At 38.4% G+C, this 19,991-nt stretch overlaps 1 protein-coding gene across 3 annotated transcripts in view; it reads right to left on the reverse strand.

Annotated features, from left to right (window-relative positions):
• Positions 1–5,662: 5,662 nt before the first annotated feature.
• QPCT (glutaminyl-peptide cyclotransferase) overlaps positions 5,663–19,991 on the reverse strand; it is a 43,124-nt gene continuing 28,795 nt past the window's right edge. For all 3 annotated transcript variants that reach the window (XM_019742152.3, XM_019742144.3, XM_019742140.3), the window contains exons 3-7: positions 16,296–16,574; positions 12,040–12,216; positions 9,902–10,001; positions 7,528–7,644; positions 5,663–6,296 (exon numbers count right to left, since the gene is read on the reverse strand). In XM_019742152.3, the coding sequence (XP_019597711.3) occupies positions 6,151–6,296; positions 7,528–7,644; positions 9,902–10,001; positions 12,040–12,216; positions 16,296–16,574 (819 nt within the window). In that variant the 3' untranslated portion in view covers positions 5,663–6,150. The remainder of the gene's footprint in view (positions 6,297–7,527; positions 7,645–9,901; positions 10,002–12,039; positions 12,217–16,295; positions 16,575–19,991) is intronic.

The raw sequence follows: 19,991 nt of genomic DNA on the forward strand, positions 1-19,991 counted from the left end.
GTCTGTCTGGTCTCAGGCAGGATCCGGACGAGGTCTCATCCACGACCACCAGCCTCCTGTAGCAAAGCAGTTTACCTTTCCTGGTCAATTTCTAAGTATCCTCAATTTCTTGGTTTCTCAGATACTGTAATCTCTCTGTCTTTCTCCCAAGATGAAATATTAACACGATGCCCTTCCTTTGCATGTAGTTTTCTAAGCTCTGCACACCTGCAGTGTTTAGGTCTGAGGAAGAAACGCAATGATCCTGAAGAAAGTCTGACCTTAGGGGAAGCCACTTCGTTTTCCTTTGACAAACTCTCACTTCCGACACCAGGATCCAACTACAAGGACATGAAGTATGAGCAGCTGGATTTAGGAACCTTCCAACCCAGATTTTTAAAGCTTGAGGCCTAATCTACTCTTATAACTCCTGTGCTTCTCTCCCAAAATTTGGACCCTATATTTTAAGAACTTTGATGGAGTGAAGAAAACATAATGCGACATCCTCTGTAAGATAAGAATAAAGGCAGCTTGATACCACGCCTTAGGGTTGTGCATAAGTCACCTAACTCACAGGCTCGCTGTGGCAAATTTTGGTGCTCTTGTCTGTATGACATCCTTTCTCTAGACCTTGCTTTGGGGATCCCCCACACCACCTTCACCCCTGTGGTCTGGTGAAGTAACACCCCCTCCCCCCCATCTATTGGGGTAGGCATGAGCCACAGGCCAAAGACAATCAGTGCATTTCATTCCTGAGCCCAGAGACTGAGTCGGGGATGGACCTAGAAGCCCACTTGGGCCAATGGTAATCAGGCCTAGGACCGTGTGGAGCTGTTGGACAGAAGACGGATACTCCCCTTTCACTAAAATCAGAGTTGTGGGGCTATGATCCTGGGGCTGCTAGCATTCATCTTGCCCCCGGTATGAAAAGTTTACTAAGTTCAGAGCCTAATCAGAAAAGGGGAGAGCAGAGGGAAAAGAAAAGATAGGGTTCTGGATTCAGCTATGCCTGAACCAGAGACATGAAATAAATTTCCATTTGTACTTGGGTAAATTTGAGTTAGGTTTTCTGTCACTTGCAAGCAAAAGAATCTTAAATGATCCATCCTCTCTGGATCTTGCTAGCTGAACCTTTAGAATGAGGATGTTGAAAACTAGTCAGTGTTTCTAAGTGGATTCACTAATGGCATTTGGTGAGACAATTCTTTATTGTGCAAACTGTTCTGAACACTCATTTTTGCCCCTGCCCACAAAATGCCAGAAGCACCCCTCAGAAGTTATGACAACCCCAAACCCACCTCACATCCCACTAAACACACACACACACACACACACTTTCCCTAATGCCCCTTAGGGGTATGTACTCCCCCAATTGAGAACAAATTAACTAGAAAATCTCTGAGGCTCCTCCTCTGATCGCTGAAATTAGCCATGTAATGTACCAGAAACCAAGTTCTCTAGAGCCTGGTCTTAGCTCTTAGCACCAACTGAGAATAATTTAGTCTCTGTGTTCATTTTGTAAATGAGGGCACTAATATACAGTTATATGAATGGGTAAACCTATGAAAGGACCATTGCAATAAATTACTCATATGAAATAACTCGAGCATAACTTAAAATGGATCCTTCACATTCTCAGGGGAAATATCCTAAACACCTTTGAATAGCATTATAGCTATAATTTATCCCACAAGAAGACAATTTTAAAATCCTGAAATTTTAAAATGACCTTTGCATCCTCTTAATTCATCTCTCAATAAAAAATTAAAATCACTTATAAAGCTACACTTATAAAGTCACCATTATTTTTCTAGACCTTTTTAATTACATCTCCAGCAAGGGAGATTGGCTTAGGAGGATGTGGGGGTCTTTTTTTTTTTTTTTAAACAGCAAATGGATTTTATTACTTCCCAAGTGTTAAGTTCGAGGATGACTAGAAAACATAGCGAAATTGATGGCTGACAGTCAGCTAAACTTGTTTACTTCTCCAAGCCAATCTCAGCTTGAATAACTTATTACATGTCATGCTTTGTTAGCTGAAGTCACAAGTGCTGAATCCTTAAATGCCAAGGATCTCTTATACCCCATAGTGCTCTGTAAATGTAAGAGAATAAAGTTTTCAGTGTTGTTTATAATTTATCAGTTGTAAAATCTATTTTTTGTGTTACCTTTGTAATCTTTGAGGATTTTTTGTTTTAAACCATGTTGTTGTTGTTTTTCCTCTCTTTTCTTGGCAAGTGTGTGCTCTTAATCCTCAAACAAATGGTCCAAACTATCTACACTGGCAAATTTGGAGATGTTGGAGAGTGGGCTACATTCCATGTGTTGTTGCCTTTGAAATATGAGCACAATAAGATGACTTCACATTGCGTGAGCACGCCAACCAAATTCAAGCAGAGGCCTACAGCCACGACACAGACAGTCCTTTCATCTCAGCTCTCTTCAAAACTGCCATAAATTATTGCTGTTGGATGTAGTGCCAGGATCCTGGGGCCAATTTTCATGTTTAGGAGGATTTGAAGGGTATCCTATACCACCCTACTGGTTCAACTAGCTGACAACCTCTCCTCTCCACCTCAGCCCTTCCATCAAACATAGCAGTGGCTGTACACAATGTTATCTGCCCCTTGCAACAAAGCAGTAGTTCAGTTATTTGAAGGCCGAGAGAGAAGTCAGAGAAGTGAGACAGAAGGGAGAAGTAAGGGGAGGCAGTTAAACCACTTCAAAACTACTTTTAGAACTTCAGACTGCATAGAATGTGGCCCTGAAACTCAGAGTGAAACCTCACTTTTATACATTCATCTTTGAAGCCAGAAATTGGTGGGAAGGCTGGCTATGAAAGCACAGCCCCATGCCTTCATGAAAAGCAAGTTTAAATAATTTCCCCAAATTTCCAATGTTAGCTTTGCTTTGCATTACTCTGCCTGCCATAAATAGTCTCCCTCATCTTCTGTTTATGTCCTTTATCCCCACACCATCATTCCTCAGATTCAGGGTTTATGAAGAAACTGAGATTTCATTTTAAGCAGAAGATAACATGATCAAGCCTTATGTGGGGCTGCCTGTACATTAGAGAAATGGAAGTGTCTTGTGTTGTGTGGGTCCCTCCTTTACAAGACGTAATCACCTCCAGCTGGGCCAAGTTGATTGAGCGAATGTTAGGTGTTCACATGATTTTGCAGCAGCATTATAATGAATGTACCTCTTTGATGGAAGAAAGAAGGTCTGCGAAATAAACAGTTTAAGATTTGGAGTTGGAGCTGGAAACATGGGCTGCTTTGTTCTTATGACAACTGCTTCCCCATCTAAAACATTCCTCCATTTTAAAGGATCTGTCTTTTCTCTTCCAGCCGCAACCCTCAAGCTACAATAACAGACTCGTGATTTTTTTTTTAGATGCCAAGGTTATGAATACTCTCCTATGAATATTTTCCTTTGAGCTCATTTCTCTTGAAGAAGAAAAAGAGCCCTATGTGTTGCAGAGTTGACAGTAATAGACAAAACATACAAATTGTTCTCCTAGGGGTAGTAAAATGCTCCAAAATGCACATAGCATAATTCCAAACACAACATAATGTGTATGGAGCACTGCCTGTGCAGCTATGATTTTTAAAAAGTATTATTTCTGACTGGCATGTACTATACAGAACATATTTCAGACGCTAAATTCAAGATTAATACCTTAAAATGTCTCCCTTTATGGCATCATGATTGTTTTTCTCATATTAACACAAACTCTTAGTGAATAGAATTTTAGGATGTGCCATTTGGAAGGAAGGAAACCTTCACTGGGTTAAGCTGCTTATGTTTTTATTTTTCTCTTTATCTCATTTCAACATATCCTCCAATTTCCTCCTCTAAAAATAATTCAACTAATGCTAACTCAACAGATTAGAGTAGATCTCCTATTAATTTCTTTCTGCCTCAAAAGAAACTTATTATTTAGGCCTATAATTATATATGTATTACCGTCAACGAATGTTTAGCTTCTTTATTAAAATTTCTTTTCATTCTGTTTCAACATCATCAGTTAAATCATTTCTTTGCTGGTGCTTAAAAAAAAAAGTGTTTCCCTGAAGCCCTTTCAAATGTTTTATCTTATCCAAAAGTTAATCCAGAAAACTCAGCCTCTTTTAATCCTGCTTTGTGGTTTAGATTCTGTAGCCTGAGAAGCACTTGTGTTGATTTCTATGAGACCCATGCTGATGTAAAAACAGCCTTTGGCTGTGGCAGGGAAGTAATTCTGCATGCAAATGGGGTGCCTTTGAAACCTACCTGTGAGGTGAATCATGAATCAGGGCAACAGTGCTTTAGGGAGGTCTCCTACATTCAGTGAATGATGCAAAAATTTCCAGTTACAGTGGTTGCTTTGCATTTGGCATTAAGAATATTCTGCAGTTCTTTTCATGTAAAGGTGCAGTACTCTACAGTGGCTGAAAGCACGAGCTTTAGAGCCAGACTGCTTGGGTTCAAATCCCACCATTGTTTCTTACTAGCTGCAGGCTCTTGAAGAAGACACTTAACCACTCTGAGCATCATCAAATAGGGTTAAGAATACCACCTACCCTTTAGGATTGTTGTGAGGATTAAGTTGGTAAAAACATATAATGCACTTACCGTATCACACTGTCTGACACAGATTTAGAACTCAATAAGTGAGCTCATAATATTACTTAACTCACAAACGTATGACATCCTTTTACATACGTTCAGAAGCAGATTTGTAAAATAAAAAGAAATCCTAGAAAAACTTAATTCTGAAAAATTTAGAAATATGAAATTACAGACAATGTTATATATATGTGTGTATATATACCTATATACGAATATGATTATATACAATTCTGGCTATACTTTTATATAATTATATATAGTCATATAGACAAAATTATATTTGCCTTTTTTTTCTTGCAAAGTACGTTTTTGTAAGTAAATTCCCTTCCCAATGACTTCCTTTGTCATTGAACTTCAAACTGTTGTTGCTTCCCCACTTAGCTGGTCTGTCTCCCACCCTACCCAGCCCAAGCATATTAATTCAGTGTTTATTAATTGTCTACTCAGAACAGCAGCAGATGAGGAACAGAGGCCCCAACTGACTTCATCTATACGGCAAGATCAATTTCCCAATTGTTTAATTCACCAAGTTTGTATTTCTGGAAAATTGTTTCCTATAGCTAAAGAAAAATCCATAAATTCCTATGTGTTTCCAGCCCAAACAATTTTGCTTCCATGAATCTCCTGGAGAAAAAAATGTTATAATTAACCAAGCTTAAAAAACATATAATTTACCTACACGAAAATTATCGTAACTGCTGTGTTACATTAATATGGCTTGGAGGTAACACTCAACAGTCTGAGAATTTCTGTCTTCATCTTAACCCAAGATCAAAACAGAAAATAAATATCTGGTAATTATATGATTTCACAGAAAAAAGGACAAAAATGTTGTAAACATAATTTAATCATAACTACATTTTAAAAATCTGCATTGAAAATGCGTGAGGAAGAACTAAAGATCGAATGGTGATCGTGTTAATATCCGAGTTTTCTTCTTTTCTTTTCTCCACTTTAAAATGTTTTGTTAATGACTATATTATTTTTAAAATAAAAATATTAAATTTGTAAAACTATAAAAATTGAACTATACTTTAAATTATAAAATTTTTCACTTATATATAGAAAAGAAATTCACACAGGGCATTTAATTCTGATTTAATTTCTATGAAATAAATCCTACAAAGATTTCTCAAAGAAATGTGAGTCTTGAAATGATGTCACTGTTTTGTATTATATGCAATAGATTCCCAAGTGTAAAAAATCATAAAACTTAGGCTACACATTGCACATCACTATTACATTTAAGTACTATTTAAAAGACCATGATACTGAATATAAGAATCTGACTTAGCTTCATAGTTACTTAGCTAAAGGAGTTTTTTAAATATATTTATTTTCTGTTTTCCTTATATTTACTTTTTTTTAATCTCTAAATGAAAATTAATGAGCAATTTAGGACATGACATAAATCTAGGATTTATTGATCACATATTCAAAACTACCTATAAGAGAGAAGTTTCCACACGGCATTTGTCTGGAGTCATATTGTTTTAAATTGTACCTTGACTTTTGAATTTGATACTAGCTGTAATTACTATAAAGTAAATCAGAATATTACAAATGCAGATATTCTAACACAAAGACTTGTATGATTTTGTTGAGATTGTCAATAGTTGTTTCATCCAAATTTTCTTCATTGTCATCCATGGTGTGCCAGACTTCAGGGAAAGGAGAGGATATCAGATGCAAAATTGGAACACCTAATAAGAAAGAACTGATTTGTAATTAAGTGCAAATTTCCAGCGAGTAAACTAGAAAGTGTTGTTCCTCAAGCATAAGTCTAAGTGGGAGCTCTGCACCATCTACAGACAGCTGATAATTCATCAGCTTCTGTGTACTTCTTTATCTCTTACCCTTGTATTCCAAAGTCATTCATTCATTAAACAAATGTCAATTGATTCAGTAAATCATTATAAAACATCCTACTATGTACCAGTTCCTACTCTAGGAGCAGAGATTTCATCCATGAAAAGGCAAAGCTCTGCTCACATGAAGCTTACATTCCAGCAGAGAAAGAAGCAAGTAAACAAATATAAAAAATAATTGAAGAAAGTAATAAGGTGTATAAAGAGGAATAAAACAAGGTAGGAGAATAGAGAATAAGGGGCAAACAGCGGGGCCAAGAAAGGAGTATTTAAAGTCAGGGAAAGGCCTCTGTGAGAAGCTAACATTTCAATAGAGACATGCCCCAAAGAGAAAGCAAGCTGGGCGAAGATCTGGAAAGGAGCATTCCAGGCAGCAGTATTGGCAAATGCAAAGGTCCTGAGGTAGGAATGTCCTTGGGCCGCTTGAGGAAGAGTGAGGAGCCCACTGTGGCTGGATCGGAGCAATACTGATTGGAGACCGAGGGAGGAGGTGATGTTGGAGAGGGAGAACAGTCAAAAAATGGAGGCCCTTGTAAGTCATGGAAAAACTTTGGGCTTTATTCTACATGATGGCAAGCCACCAGATCTTTAAATCAGGGAAGTAACATAATTTGATTTACATTTTAAAAAGACAACTCTCCTTTCTATGTAAAGAATAGGGAAGCAAGAACAAAAACTGGAGACCACTTGGGAGGGTACTGCGAGAGCCCTCGGGTTTATTTAAATTTCCACCATTGACATTAAGGATATTGCTTCAGAAAACACCAGAGTTACACAAAGTGTAAGAATATAGTCTAACTCTATGAAAGGGAAGGCAAGGTCGGTGGAACATGAGTTTTCCTAAATATTCTAGGTGTAGGAAAAAAATATGAAGGTGTCCTTGAGGATTTGGAATGACTTTCATGAGACAATAGAAGCCATAAGATGATTGGTGGATGATTCAATTCATCAGTTAATTAAAGGCAATGGTTCCTCGCCCTTCTATATTATCACAAAAGCACATGAAATACAATAAATACAATACGTTAAACATTTGCATGCACACATACATATACACACACGTTACCTTTTCTTAAAAATGGAATATGGTCATCCTGAATGACACTTCCATAACCATGATTCTGGAAATACCGCCTCTCCAAAGAATGATCCTTGAGCAAACCTAATTCATGGAGTTCATGTTCTGCAAATGACAATTAGATAGCAGATAAATATCGATTTTTATCCGATCAATACAGAATAAACAAAGAGTGAATTCTCAGTACATCATTCCTAAAACATTATGCAGCAGTGAGCACAGCCACACCCGTGACAATAAACATCTGGGCTGAATTTGGGTGTGTACATTTTGGAGTAGTTTTGGGAATAGAAGAGTCACACATGGCTATAGCTTTACAGGTGAGAAGCTCCTTAGAGGTAGAAACTCAGTAGAATAATGGAGAGATCAAGAATGAGAAAAACCAAAGGAAAATGAGGGGAAAAAACACACATGTGGATACGTATAGAACTGAGATCCTACATGAAGAATACCTTCAGAGGAGATGTGGTGCTTGAAAGGGGAATACTCAAACCGAGTGGGGATGAAGTGTTCTGAGTGGCCACTCTATGGGAAAGGGTTAGCTAGTCTGACCTGCATTAGTGGTTCTCCAAGTGTGCTCCCTGACCAGGGGCATCGGCCTCACCTGGGAACTTATTAGAAATGCAAATTATCTGTTCCCACCTCAGACCTACTGAATCAGAAACTCTGGGGGTGGAGTCCAGGAATCTGGGTTGTAACAAGTCCTCCAGCTGATACACACTATAGTTTGAGAACCACTGGCCTGCGTTCCATCACTCCTGTCATCTTTGTACCAAAGAACTCATGTGTTACATGGTTACATACAACATGAGTTCTATGTTACAAGATGATAAGAAATCAAAAGAAGAGTATAAAAAAACTGAATGAAACTTCCCAGAATTGCTGTGGGTTTTTTGTGTTTTTTTTTTTTTTTTTTAATTGCTAAATTTAAAGGGTAAAACTAGACCAAATAGTAGCATGCATGTGTAATACGATTTTAGGAACATGGAGAAAGACCTTACCACGACCAAACAATATTCCCATCTTTTTATAGATACTTATAATTCTTTCATCTTAGGATACAACTTTTCCTTATACAATTAGATATGGTTTGAAGTACAAATAACACTAGAAGGGACAGCACAATGGGTTCAAATTGCAATATAATGCAAGTTACTGATATAAGTTCATTCTGGCAGAGGAAATAAGAAAAGTGCACAAAATTCTTGAAAGAAGGCCAAACCCAATTTCTTGAGGCTACCATCAAAGTCAAGAAAACATGCTGCAAGGAAGAGGCCCAGAAGCTTGTATTAATAATACCATAATAGCAATTCCTTCTCCAGGAATTGACATCTGCCAAAGATAAGATTCTGAGATTCAGGTAAAAGTTTCTCTTGTAATATTCTAGGTCTGGATATTGGCAAATTCTGAACTCGTAACAAAAGCATGAGTTCGGATGGCATCACTTTTCCAACTGCTTAGAAGTAATACCATTCTATCCTGCTCCAAGAAGTTCTGTGGCTATAAGGAATTCGCTCTCTGTAAGGAATTCCAAGCTTAAAGTTCTTGCCTCCAAAGCAGGCCTCCTGGCCTGAATGCTATAATAAAGTTCTATCTCATTTTCGTATCTCCCTGATTCCAGTTGGTTTTTGTTGTTGTTGTGTATGAGGCGCAGGGAAGGGATGTTTGTGTTTTGGGGAGGGCGAAATTAGAGGTATGAAGGGAAGAAGTTATTCTCCTTCTCCAAGCCCAAAGCTTCTCTCTCGAGGCACAGATATCTAAGTTTCTTTACCTGGCTTGGCCTGACCTGGTCAGGCCTAGTCTATTTTCATTGATATGACATTAAACCTTCTCCTAAATGACTCTTGAAGGACCTTGGCTTTCTCTTGCATCTCAATCTCTTCCTCTTTTGGAAAATAGGCAGAGACTGACCTAGATTTAAAGGAAAATCATGTCTGGATAAGGCAGAAAATAGAAGATGACAAAGACAGATATGAAAGGAAAAATTAAAGAATATCTTTTGGTATCATTATCAGGACATAACATTCATCATTAGCCAACATGTTTTGCTGAGTAAAATAGAAGTATATTCCATATGTTTCAAACAGGAAAATATTTTCAAACCATTTCTAAGGATATGCAAATATGAAATATAGTATTTTATGTTTCCATATCAAAATGAAGTTTCATGCAGGAAAATAAAGTAAGCCTACTAAAAGAGATGGATAGGCACAATAAATGAATCAATAAGGCAAGGGAAAAAAGGCAGCAAAGTATATTATATATTCAAATCATACAATGAAATCATAAATTTTGAATTTTAAAATGTAGTGTTTGCCGGGGGGAAAACCAGGTTTGACTCTTTAATAACAGTGGTGCTTACCAATTGCTTCAAGTCTATCAAACCATCTGGCAGAGTTTGGAAAAAAATTGGGAAATGTTGGGTTTGGAGCTCCAATTAAATCTAGTAAGACCAATAAATCCTAAGGGAGAAAAAATATTGTTTAATCACTGTCACCAAAACATGCTTCATACTCATCAATGGAAAAAAACAATCAGTCAAAACTAATGTCATCTTAATAAATGAGAATAATCTAGGGAGCTGTATAAATGAACAAAAGGTTTAATAACATTGTAAACTATTTTGGAGAACTTACTAAATCTTGCTTATGCAATGTGGACAAATGGTAAAGTACACATTCTTCATATCTGTAACCCGAGAAGGATATCACTACGAGAATATTTCCATCATTTCGTAGATTTGAAAGGAATACATTTAACTTTATTTTCACATGGGAGTCCAAGACTGTCTGATCTTCTATTTCATTCTAATTAGCCATTTTATTCTTCATGTATAATGACACAGCTGCCTATAGGAGAACACTTAGTAACTATTTATTCCTCAAAGCATCATGTAAAAAAATTCCTTGACTAGAAGCTATATGACCTTATGTCTCTGGTCTCCATTTCCTTTTTTATTTAACCAGAACCTCAAACTTGCTGATCTCTAAAGGTCCCTTCCGATTATAAGCCTACAATTGAACCAGTGTTTCTTAACTTGTTTGGGCCACAAAACATCAGCAGGCTTGAGGACTCCCTGAAGACTAGCCCTCAGATTAAGAACTCCTGATTTATGTAAGTGAGGGAATGTGTAGATAAATATCTAGTACAGATATGAACACATAGTAGATAAATGTTTGCAGAGTCTATGTTTCTAAAGACATAGTGTCTATTAACTCATGAATGATGATGATTAAATATATTCATTGGGGAAAAAATAGGCTTGTTTGAAATCAAAGTATATTCATAAAGTTATATAAACTACTAAGAATTTATTTCTGGGGGGAAAATGGTCTTAACCATTACTATGGATTCATATATTTGGACTGATAAATAACTTTGTTCTTCCTATTGAGGAGCTAGGTCTCTCCTCCCCCTGTGAACCCTTTTTTGTCAGTTGAGCACAAGTGACTGACTGAGGTGCCAACCATATTCCCCTGACCCATTATGAGCTGCCAATGGACAATGGGATGGAGAGAATGTCAATATGAGATGTGTCAGAATCATAGAGAACATTTAATGTGGCCAATTGGACTCAGAGGGTGGAGGTGAATGATAGGGCAAAAGACAGGGATGGTGGAGGGGGTTGGAGTAGGCTTTCAGTGCACAGATAGGGTAAGTTCAGGGGTGGATGAAGGCACAGGTAAGAATGAAGTCTTAGGGGTAGCATAAGGTTCCAAGCTGGGGTTAGTGAGGACTCAAGACTGAATGAAGGTCAAATATGGGAAGAGAACCAGAGTAGGAGAAGAATTCAAGGATAGGGTAAGGGACTAGGGATGGGGTGTAGGCCCAGGGATGGGGATGAAAATGGGGTTGTGTATTGTATCCATTACTTAGTAAAAAGAGCAGGGTTTTAAGGCAGTGTCAAAATGTCACCTCCACGTCAAAAATACCACATCAAAATTGACACTTCAAAATATCAATATCATACACACACTTGGAGTTATTAACGCGCTTTAAAGCCACCAAGGAAATTCTTCACGCCCATCCTCATACCACATTCCATTCTTACTCCATTTCCCAAGCCCTTAGCCTCCTCAGGCTTTAGAGAGGCCTCAAAGAAGGGATTTGCGCTCTCCACCTCTGTGCAGTACTGGGGGGAATGTATTCCCAATAGATCAAACTGAATCTGAGGTCTCCTTACTCTGATTTTTTTCACATCATTTTAATTAAACTTTTATTACATTTTTAAAAAATTAAATTTTTCAAATTTACAATGTAAATTTTTATATCATTTTAATTAAACATTTTAATTCAGCTCAGACATAACTAGCAACACAGAATCATTCTTTTTAGCTCTGGGATTCCTCAAAAACCCAATGCCTGCCAAGGAATGTTCTACTATAAACACTCGGCTTGAAGGATGCCGGGCATTTTTAGGTCTTTAACTGGCTTTTTAGCTTTGGCTTCCTTTGAGGCACAGCCTGCAGCTGCAGCACCACAGAAATTACCCAGACTCACCATGCCATGCAGTTGGTTGGTGTCTCTCACTCCAGGGGGGTGTGGGGTCGATGCCATCTTTGGAGCTAAGTGCCGAGACCCATACAGAGAGTCTTGAGGAGACCAGTGAAGAAAAGCCTCTTCCCCATCAAAGAAAATTAGCTGGAGTGAGAGATCTAGCTTGGAGTCTGAAACGTTCTGGTAAAAAGAACAGTGAAATGATATCAAAAATGCTGTGAGGATTTAAAAAATAACACACTTCTTTATTAACTGGAAAAAAAAAGACAGATAAGCCACAAAGAAAAGCGAGACCAAAGTGAGAGAAAATATGCCAAAATGTATTTTGCACCACTTCCTGTCTGAAAATCATTACTGCTCTCTCACAGTCTTCACCCATAAACAACACACCTTCTCCCACTCCCTCTGGAAATAGATGCCATACTTTTTTTTTTCTTACTCTTCAGAGAACTTTGAAACTATGGAACTGCTATGGTGGACATGGTGACACATCCCCCAGTTCCCTTTCAGAAGGATGTGTTAACCCTGCTGCCAGAAGAGCTGTGAGCAGAAAGCCTTCAGCTGTTACTCCCTTTAGGGATTGCCTCAGCTATGGGGGTGCCCTATATCCAATCACTGGCCTAAGCAGGTCCTGGGGTTCTCTAAAGGCCCATTCCATTTGCAGAGCTCCCCAGAAGTTGGCTCGGGCTGTTGTTGAGCCTGTGTGGCAGCTTGACTTCTCCCTTTACCTAATCCCATCTCTCTCCTCTCCTTGCCACAGGTATTAAGCCAAGGCCACTCCCTAAGAAATAACCTAAATGCTACATAAACTCCACATCAGTGTGTCCCAGGGAACACAACCTGAACAACTGCACATGTTTCTTGCTTCTCACCTTATTGAAGTCTGTAATTTTTCAAACTGAGTCTAGGTTCAAAGATGTGCCCAGGAATGGAACAGGGACACAAAGAATAATCATTCCAGCCTCTCCCTTTGAAGGAGCCTACACTTTAGTTGGGGTAGGAACAGTAAAACAAATGCATAAGCATGGCAAAATGTGCCAAGGGCCACAAACGTAACACAAAACTCCTCTGGGAATTGGATAGAATGAGAGGTTGAATCCTTGGTGTGTCAAGGGAGACTTCATGCAAGAGGTGGCATTTCAGGAGAACTTAGAAGAGTGACTAGGATTCTAATGGATTTTTTACTTTCCACTGTCTGACAACTCTCACCTTTTAGATTAGTCCTGCTGGTACCCTAACCTCCACTGTCCTTCAACCCTCCTGGAATCCCCAATCTATTGAATTTTTCATCTTTTCTTAGTCCTTCATTCCATATTCAACTTGAATTCCAGAGTCAATCATTCTAATTACTCCCTTGCAAACAGGCTCAACTCCCTTGCCTCTCTCTGCCTTGGTCAAACTCACATGGTAAAAACATAACCTTAAATCCCATTCTTTGCCTCCTTTGTGCCTGCATTCATGAGCTGAACCTGGCGGGAGAAAAATACACAACGATTTGCTCTGTCCACCTCACTACAGTATGGGGGAATGTGCCCCCATTGCACCCAACTGAATCTGATGTTTCCTCAATGTGTTATGGATAAAAGTCCTCCTGTTATCTCAGGATATTAAAAATCGTGTCCTTTAAGTTATCTTTTGCTCTTTGTGCTCTATTCCCTCCAAGGGCATTTTTCAATTCATATTATTTGTTTTTCTTGCTTTCTTTCATGCTGGAGACTGTCCTCAAATGTCTGGTCATCCTTTGTGTTCATTCATATTAAAAGAAGAAGGTACTATAACACTGATTAGAGACACAGATGGTTGGCTTCCCTGCAGGGCAATCTGGTGCCGTTTTCACTGAGGATCCCAAATGTCACTGTCTGGGAGTTTTCTATGAGGTGGTTCCCATTCTCCAGAGAAGGATCCTCCAGTTTCCTATCTGCTGGGTATAAACTGGCTGCTGGCTTTCTCATGCTGGGAGTGGGGAAAAGGCTGGGAACCTCACTATTCAATTTGCAGACTTTCACCTCATCTCCTTGATTTCCATCAGGTACCTCACTAGTGCCCTCCTCTATATCCTGTGTTCCTATGTCCAGAACCTCCCTGGTTCAATTTCCCCAGAAAAATGTTCTGTCATCTCACACAAGGATACAGGTGGGATACTCACCCCATCTGCCAGGTGTGGGGTGAGAATCTATATATCCAAGTGTTCCTTATATAGATTTATCAACACTCTCCTCCCCAGCCCTCTGCCTCACTTCTGCCTTCCTCACTATCTGTGTGGCATGGTTTGTGAAGGCCTTCTGGTCTTTCTTCATGGCAATATGATAAATGCCTAATTATTGGTGTGAACATGGTCAGTGAACTATCTGCAGTCTTTACCCATCCAAGGCTACATCAGCTAATGCCACAATAATGCAGTGTGGAAAAGCACCCTCAACTCAGTGGCTTAAAGCAACAATCACGTGTCCTCCTGAGTCTGTAGATCAGCTCAGAGACAACTGATTTTGGATGAAGAAGTTCTGCTTCATTCTGCAGCCATCAAGGTTGGCTCTGCTCCACATATTTCTTACCTTCCTCCAGGGACTGGCAAGCAAGCCAGGGCATGCCCTTTTCCTGGTGATGGCAAAAGCACGAGAGCAAGCCCAATTGCACAAGCACATTTCCATCCTCTGCTTGTGTCACATCAACTAGCCTCTCATTGGCCAAAACTAATCAAATAACCAAAGTCCAGAGTCAAGGAATGCACAGTGGGAAGGCACAACAAAGCTATTAGGCAAAGGATGTGAATGGATAATTATAATCTCATTATTGGAAGTGGGGGGGGGGCTGCAAAGAGTTGGGACAACAATCCAGTCTATTATTGAGTCCTCTCCACCATCACCTACCCAGTCCATGAGTGCTGAAGAACTTAAAATAATTCCTTCATACAGATTTAGTTTAAGTACAACTGGAAGAATAAATCTGATACTTTCAACATTGGCATCAAAAACTAGTCCTTATTTTTCATTGTCCATATCACTATTTACCTGTACTAGTAAGGAAAATTAAGAGAGTGCATGTGTATTTTTTTTTTTTTTTTTAGTAGATCCCTACCCAACAGTGGATTCAGCCTTTCTACTTCTGGTCCCCCAAGGAAGGCATGAACTGCATGGAAAAGGTAGAGTTCCACAAGAGAAAACACTCCCACTTCACAGCCTGTGTCTTTAAGTCATACTTCATTCCATTTCATATCCTTATAGGATGCAAATATGAAAAATTAACCTTTTTTATCAGCTTCTGAACTCACCTCACCCAATTTCTGGGGAAGAGTGCTTGTTAAAAGCAGGGCAGAGTATGGGACAAAGACATTACAGAAGGTTCAGAAAACAAAACAAAACAAAAAAACAGTGAAAAGGATACTGAGGGGTTATAAACAATTCTTGCTTTCTTCAAGTTCAGCATATCCAGCAAAAATAGAACCAAATATCTCTATTACTTCCATTACAAGATAAACCTTTTACTTCTCTATCCCCATTGTACCAAAGGCTGGCCCCTTCATAAAGCTCTGAGGGGGAAAAAAAGGCATTTGTTGCCTGTGAACAAAGTTTTTTGTTTTTGCTTTGTTATGTTTACTTGGTTATGAGTGATATCTGAACAAAATGTCTTCATCTAGTTTAGCACTTTTTTCCAATATACCCTTAAGAACACAGAGACTGAAATAACATCTGAGAGTCCCAGAAGTATTTTGAGCTGAGAACATAACAAAAGCTCCACTATGCTACATAAAATTGAGCTGAGATTCACAGATAATGACAATAATGCATTTCTGCTTCATGCTTTTCATCTTGATATGTCTGAATTACTCACTCTACTTCAGAACCACTTTGCAGCAACTCCCTCCCCCCAACTCAAGATCCATCATCTCTCAGATCAGAAAGTTATGATGCTCATGGCCACAGAAACAAGAAGAAATAAATGAAGTTCTCATACCAACCTTCTTACTTCTTCATTTTTCACACAGAAATTGTTGTATTTAATTGAATGTGTACTCAAAACTAAGAAATCAGGTGCCAATGAATGAATCCACTGTCATGTATCTTAGGTTTATTGCCCATTGGTTGACATTTCAAAGAATGTAATCTTCCAACTAATATTCACTCAAACTCATACCATTTTGCAAAAAATTAGTACAAAATGTACCAAAAGTCTACATTTCTAAATGGCCTTCTCACTCCCCCAAGGATTCTAGAATTCACTCTGAGTTACTGCTAACGTGTTTTATCTCAGGAATCAGATACCTTCAAGGAAAGGAGTTGCTTGTCTAAGGCGCGGGCAAGTTCCAACATCATCGCACATGGCACAGCTGAATCGGTGGCTCCCACGAACACCCTGTTGTCCCAATGGGGAAAATACTTGGAGTCGTAGTGACAGGCGAGAACCAAGTGTCGTTTAGCAGTGGGATTGAGGGTACTGATGATATTTGAGAAAGACCGGTACCCATAGGGCGTCTGACTCAAGAAGGTGTCTACTTCCAAGACCCAGTCAGCTTGAAGTCTCTGAATTCTCCTCATGATGTGCTGATGAAAACAAAAATCAAAATTTCAGATCAAGACAGGCTTCATTTGTTAACTATGTTTAAGATTTTTATGTGATGCCTTTCAAATTAAAAATGCAATGTATGTTTATTGAATTAACAGCAAGGATATTTAAAGGAAAAGCTAGTCCTCTCCCTCTCCCCTAATCTCTCCCCTGCCAATTGTTAATATTAGCAATGTTAATAGTCAGATATATATGATTCCACACCCTTCTCCTTATTTATATAAACATATACCAGCATATAAACACATATATTTGGCAGAGGGGTGTGTTTTTATAGGAATAGAATCCTACTTTACACATTACTCTGCCCCTTGCTCTTCTCATTTCACAATATATTGTGGACATTTCTACCTGTCAGGAGATAGAGATTTAGTTCAGTGTGTATTAAAGTCCACTGTCAGTGTTTCCAGGAGGCTAAGAGTACATGTTTGAGAAATGAGATATACCACGGTCCTATAGGGCTCAACTTCCACTCTGTGCGCTTTGAAGGCAAGAATTACACATGGTAGCTCTTTGTGTCCGCAGCGCATAGCATGTGACCCAAGTCCAACGAATACTTCATCATACAATGAACACTAACAGAAGATACTGATGCTCGCCTCTAAGGACAATGTAGAGAGAGTTCCACAACAAGGGGATGGTTGTGGTGTATTTGAGGTCCTGCCCACTCTAAGAATCAAAAAGCAACTCTCAACCAGAATCACATAAGTAGTTCTCCTTCTGCACCCAAGGAGGGTCCAGACCCACTGTATATGATACAAATAAAAAGGAATCTATTTCCCCATCTCTTCTGGTTATCTTGAGCCTTATGAGCAATACAGAGAGAAAGCAGCAGATAGGAAAGAAACAGGAGAAAGCAGCAGATAGGAAAGAAACATCACCTCAGGGACTGGAAATGTCTTATTTAAGGATCTAGACTTGTGGTGTGAGAACTTTTGGGTGAGTTCGTCACTGTTTAATTTGCCCGTTCCTGTCTTTACTTTCCCTTTGCCTCATTTTTCTTATTAGGTTCCATTTATTTTATTTTGAAATAGTATGTACATCTTTGTAAGTAGCCTTAAAGGATTTTTAGTCAAATGACAAACTAACCATCTACATAACCGGCAATCTGTTCCACAAATCAGTGGAGATGGACCTTGAGGTGATAAACAAATAACATAATAACTGGAAAAGAATGGGAGGTTTTCCCCCCCAAGGAAATACACGATTTCCTAGTCTCACCAAATCTTGTGTGGCCTCCTGCCCTAACTAATGTGACATGACACGTAGGCAAAGGCCTTGGAAAAACCGTGACAGGAAGCTTCCAGGAAGAGCTGAACTAACCAGAGGGAGGACAGTGATTCTACAGTCAATCCTGCAAAAGCCAAACAAACATACAATTCTCCAACTATTCACTCCTTGCTTTCTGCAATGAGGTGGACTTTTGCCTACATAGCACATATATGCAGTACCTTACTTTTTCCATTACAGGTTTTCAAGTTGTCTTTTCATGTAATAAAAAGAAATGTTTATAACCTTTTGAAATCATCATTTGTATCTCATTTATTTTGTTATTCTCCATAGTTCTTAGTATTGGGCTTTGTTCACAGTAGGCTATCAGTAAATATGTGTTGATTGTAACTAATAAGTTATTCTCTTTTTTCGTTTTTTTAAATACTGTTTTATTTTTCAATTATAAGCTATTCTCAATGGAAATATATAAAATTATATGATGTAAAACATTAGTATTAATAGTTTGAATAGTAAGAAATCACTGGGCATCTAAAGACAAGCTTCACACAGAATGTGAAAATAAGTTATATCCAGACTTGGGAGAAAATTTTTTTTCCATAAAAAGGGTCATCTAAAAAAAAAAAAAAAAGGCATGCACTCCAGAACATCTGGTATCCAGATGATGAACTGCTCCATAAAATGTCTTTAGCACCAATAGAAGCCTGCGTGCTTATAAAATGAACTGGGATTTAAAAAATATATCTGTTAGCTTTACTCAGCTGAAGTCTCACAACAAACTCATTTTTCAACTACTAAACAGGTCATGGCCATAATTTCTGATATCTATGTTGACATTAAAATTCACAAAAACACAGCAAATTCCCCCAAAGTAATTCTCCCTGAAGCAACCTTTTTCATTCAGTATAAATATTTTTTGTTTATCTTAGCAACTAATCTCTTTATAAACAATCAAATTGGCTGCATTAATCTAGTTACATCACCAATATCCTTTTGTCGTTGTGCCTTTTGGTTTTCAGACTTAACCTGCAAGTTCCCACAACAATTCTGTAGTGTAGGATGCAAATACTACCTCTCTTCTCACTAGACGGCCTCTAAGCAGGGTGTGCTTCCCTGACTCCAGGTAGCAAAAGCCTCGCCCCATCAAGCATACTAAAATGCATTTTACAGTATAGGCTGTATTTTGGATTACTATACATCTATTTTTTTTAATGGGGAAGAGCGAAAAAGAGAGAAAGAGATGGCTAGATAGAGAAGTGAGAGATGAAGAGAAAGATAGATGGAGATTGAGTAGAAGAAGTAAAGGATACAAAGATAAAGGTGGAGACAAGGAGAGAGCTGGAGAGTAGGAATGGAGAGAGAGAAAAGGAAGAAAGGAAAAAGATAAACACAGATATGACGTTCTACTTCCTTAGGGGAGGGTGAAGTCAGGGGAGATTTTAGGTGAATGATCCTGGGTCTAATTTAAGTCAACTTAAAGTCTCATTTCTAGGTTTTGAGAAACAATGACATTAGTAGAACAGGTTTGTTTGGAGGAAACAGATTCTGCTGTATTTCCATTAAATCTGCAAACAGATCATTGTCAGGAGGCTGAATCCTGCCACGGGAGACTTCAGGTACCTCTTCCTCCTTGCGCATACCACGTATTAGTCTCTCAGGCTCCACGCTAAGGGCTCTTCACCCAGGGACCTCCCCTCAGGGATACACACACTTTTCACCGAAGAAGCCCATACCTTTCAGCTTCTCAGATGCACCAAGCATCTATAGGGGATTTTTAACCCCAAAGTTTCCGGCTTGCCTCTTTTAGACAAAATTTTTGGCTTGTTCCTTAGTGACACTTTATCATCTTGATTTTTAAATTTATGTTTATTCTTATCTCAGCTAAAAATCACTGATATACCCCAAATTGAATGTTTTCAAATTATTTATTTTACAAATAAATTATTTTCTCAAATACAAATATTCTAAAAATCCAATAGGCAGTTTTAGGTTCATTGATCAGAGATAATGAAAATGCAGACTATGGGATATTATTTCCCTATTATTCTCTGAAAGGGAACCCATAGCAATGCATATCTTCATTGATAACAGCAAAAGTTAATCCACTAACCAATTTTATATCAATTCCACATTTCTTTTTAGATTTGAGATTCTTCTCTAGTTAC

This window comes from Rhinolophus sinicus, chromosome 2 (assembly GCF_057876585.1).
Source record: "Rhinolophus sinicus isolate RSI-liver-muscle chromosome 2, RSI-T2T, whole genome shotgun sequence".
Lineage (NCBI taxonomy): Eukaryota > Metazoa > Chordata > Mammalia > Chiroptera > Rhinolophidae > Rhinolophus > Rhinolophus sinicus.